At 38.4% G+C, this 3,851-nt stretch overlaps 1 protein-coding gene across 1 annotated transcript in view; it reads right to left on the bottom strand.

The window, feature by feature from the left end:
- Window positions 1-261: 261 nt before the first annotated feature.
- Window positions 262-3,851, bottom strand: part of SARC_08121 (hypothetical protein) — a 4,807-nt gene continuing 1,217 nt past the window's right edge. The window contains exons 2-4 of the mRNA XM_014297915.1: window positions 2,621-2,882; window positions 1,342-1,646; window positions 262-735 (exon numbers count right to left, since the gene is read on the bottom strand). Of these exons, the coding sequence (XP_014153390.1) occupies window positions 423-735; window positions 1,342-1,646; window positions 2,621-2,882 (880 nt within the window). The 3' untranslated portion in view covers window positions 262-422. The remainder of the gene's footprint in view (window positions 736-1,341; window positions 1,647-2,620; window positions 2,883-3,851) is intronic.

Here is a 3,851-nt window from a genome sequence, read left to right as displayed (position 1 = left end):
ATTGAAGTCTATCACTATGAACCACTGCCTCTATACAACTATGCCATCCGCAGACTCTATCTGCAGAATTAAGTCTTTCACTACTATTCCTGGGACGTGAGTGAATCTTTGTCTCCTTGAAATAGAAGCGCCAAAATTTATCTACGGAGTCTCTAACCTCAGATCAGAGATTGCGTTGGACGGGACTGTAGCTCGAACAGTCCAAATTCTGTACATCTTGGAACATATACAATCGTCTTATAATATCAATTGAGATTCACGAGAATTCCCACCATTGAGAAGACATATTGGGCGTACTCCAGAATTTATTGGAGGTCTATTTGAGATTCATTCCCTCACTAGCCCTAATCAAAAAAACTTTTTGGCTTATCGATGCCATTTCAATATAATTCGCTCGTGTCTTTTCACACAAGTGTTGAGGTTTAGGGTCCCCCTTCCTTCAGTTGGTTCTCCTTAAGAACGCGGTCCGCTTCGGATTGTTTGTACTTCGCATAGGTGAATACAATGCCCGAGAAGATGCCAAACCCAATACTCACTCCTGACGCAAAAGTGAGGGGTTGGGCAAACACCAAGAACGATAGAATGGTCAATGGGATCTTGTTGAGTGATCCTACCATACTGTAGGTAGTAGGCGACGTCTCGTTTATGCACCAGAATACAGACAGGGACAGGCCTGTACCGATTGCACCACTGACAAAGAGGGCCAGCAGAAACTGAGGGTCGTAGAGATACTCACTGCGTAGTAGGAAGACAGTAGTAGTGGACAAGAAAATATGAGCAACGTGCCATGTGTTGGTGAGAAAGTGACCATAAAGAGATATAACAAGCGTGCAACTACTGAAATAGAATTCGTTCACGCACATATACATATACATATACATACATGCATACATATAATTAATTAATCTTTGTAGTGAAAAGATATAACTCGAAAAATAAATAAACGATGCTCATATAAATAAGCAAATAGATAAATACAATGCAGCAAACAAACCTCTACAAGTAGCCACTTCCATCTCAATGTACACATACTTGCAGATGCATGTATATATATATCATCAACGAATTCTATAAAAAGAGCATACGAGATATATTTATCTTGAATGAAATCCATTTCTGTCCAAGTACTACTTGTTAAAGAGCAAAAGGTGTTGTGTAAAAGACACTGGGCGACAGATGCAAACGCACACCTCAAGTATATACATACGTTGTTACCTACGCTCGTATCCACACGCACACACACATATATATATATATATACATACATATATATATACATACATACATATATATATATATATATATACGTACACATGAATGAAATTCACACAGAACACTTACAATTCCTGCACGCCGGTGACCTCGCCATTCAGGAAGGCAGCAGGGATGGTGAGACAGCAGGTAAGGACGTTGTTGTAGAAGGACATGCCCCACTGATCCAGGTTGGTGTTCTGCTTAGCCTGGCGAATATACAGAGTGTAGCCTGCCGTGCCTATACAGTTAAGTGCCATCCATATATAGCCCGTCAGGTTGAAGGAGATGTCCGTCCAGGCCGATAGAATAGACCCCGTGAGCATGAGTATAAGGGCCAGTACCACTCCAGTGGACACGTGTTGGTGGTAGAAGTGCTTGTCACCGTATGCGATCTGAGGGCAACAGGGCAGCGCAACGAATGCAATGAGTGGGTGTATCAATACGCACAGTTGGGAAGATAGGCATGTGGTAGGGGTATGGTATGGATGAGTGAGTATAGGTAAGTACGGTTGGAAAGATAGGCATGTGATAGGGGTATGGTATGGATGAGTGAGTACTGGTAAGTACGGTTGGTAAGATAGGCATGTGATAGGGGTATGGTATGGACGAGTGAGTATTGGTGAGTACGGTTGGTAGGATAGGCATGTGATAGAGGTATGGTATAGAGGAGTAAGTATTGGTAAGTACGGTTGGTAAGATGGGCACGTGATAGGGGTATGGTATGGACGAGTGAGTGTTGGTGAGAAGGGCCTTGCACAGGAGCAGCAGAGGTGCTGAGTGTATGTGGAACGGATATCACCACGGTTGGGAACAGGTCAACACACTACCGCAGGCATGGATCAGATAACCAGTCACATATGCTGAGAATATGTGATCGACTGATCGTATGCTGTAATAGAATTGAAGATTGGGGCGGTCTGCGGAGATCTGACTCAATACAGGCACACAGAAAGACCATGCGAGAGACATGGGGGTGTGATTTGGATTCGCAGGGTTTAGAATTTGGGGTTTAGGAGTGTGTGAAAGGCACAGTCAACACGGAGAGATTGGTATTGAAATAGGTGGAGTGATAGCACATTCACGACTGATCAATATATTGTCATGAGATCAACAAAGCCCTCATATATACATATATATTCATATACATACATATATATCTCTATATATATATATATATATATATATATAACATACATATATATATATTATATAATATAGATATATACATATATATATACACACACACACACACACATATATATATATATATATATACCTTTATCTATAACTATTGGTATAGTAGTTCAGTCAAACTACATACACTAAAGCAACACTGTATAACAGCTACAGCCACCTCAGCACATACCAATATATTCGTCAGATTCTTAAACACCGTCACCAGAGGGATGGTTAAGTAGTTGAGTGACTGGCTTCCCGTGTACAGCATCACGCAGAACAACACCGTGGCGGGAAACCATTTCTTGGCCACTTCCACGTCAAAGGGATTGAGGCGTATGTAGCCCTGCAGCTTCATGACGTACAGTAGGACGGCAGCTATACTGCACTGTGCAGAGAGCAGCAGATTGACATACTGGCCAAAGTGATAGGAGCTCAGACACAGCTTGTTTCTGTGGCATGGGGAGAGGGGTGGAGATGGAAAAAAGTGAGGGGTCGGTGATATGTACTGATGGAGTATACTGTCGGTTTAATTTATAGATGGGGAGTATAGTATCAGTTCTATTTATAAATTGAGTATAGGACAATACTTAGGAGGGTATACGCCTATCTACTGCTGCGCGACTATTTAAACCTATTTTTGTGGGGCATGTCATTGATTAGTATAAGCTCACACAAAAAAGGTATCTCAAAAACACGAATACGCCGCGAATCATATGATACAATGAACAGCTTTTAATCATAACGAATGGACATGCATCTATAACCATACAAACGATAGTGCTACAAGCATAAATATATATCTAAATATGTTTATACATTTGTATGTAAATGTAGTCGCATGTATTACATATTACACACACAATCATATATATATATATATATGAATATACATAGATGACCACACTGGCGTAGACAAGAACAGAAGCAGTAATACAGAGAAAAAAGCACATCATACATATATAAGTTGCGATAGGATTGGAGCTCATGCGCATATGTAAAAAATTATCCACATATATATATCAATTTAGGACATATACTAACGGAAATATGTATACATAAATGGGAGCAAAGAGTATATAGAATATATACAAGAAAGGAATATGTGTATATATTCATATATATCAAATTTCTATATACTGTATACTGTATACTGTCAACTGTATATATATATTTACGTACACAAATATTCGTGATCATTAATGGACTAAAGATATTAAATATTTTCGAAAACGTTTATAAATATAAATATAACGAATATGTATTACTATAGGTGTAAATAGTTATATTTATTACATTCATATACATATATATATATGTATATATATATATATAAAGATGTTTATGTATATCAATTAGTATATATATATATATATATACAATGTATTTTTATTTGTATATATGTTTATGTTATTTATATA

This window comes from Sphaeroforma arctica, assembly GCF_001186125.1.
Source record: "Sphaeroforma arctica JP610 unplaced genomic scaffold supercont1.700, whole genome shotgun sequence".
Taxonomy (NCBI): domain Eukaryota; class Ichthyosporea; order Ichthyophonida; genus Sphaeroforma; species Sphaeroforma arctica.
The sequence above is the reverse complement of the archived record's forward strand: the minus strand, read 5'-3'. Positions and strand labels throughout refer to the sequence as shown.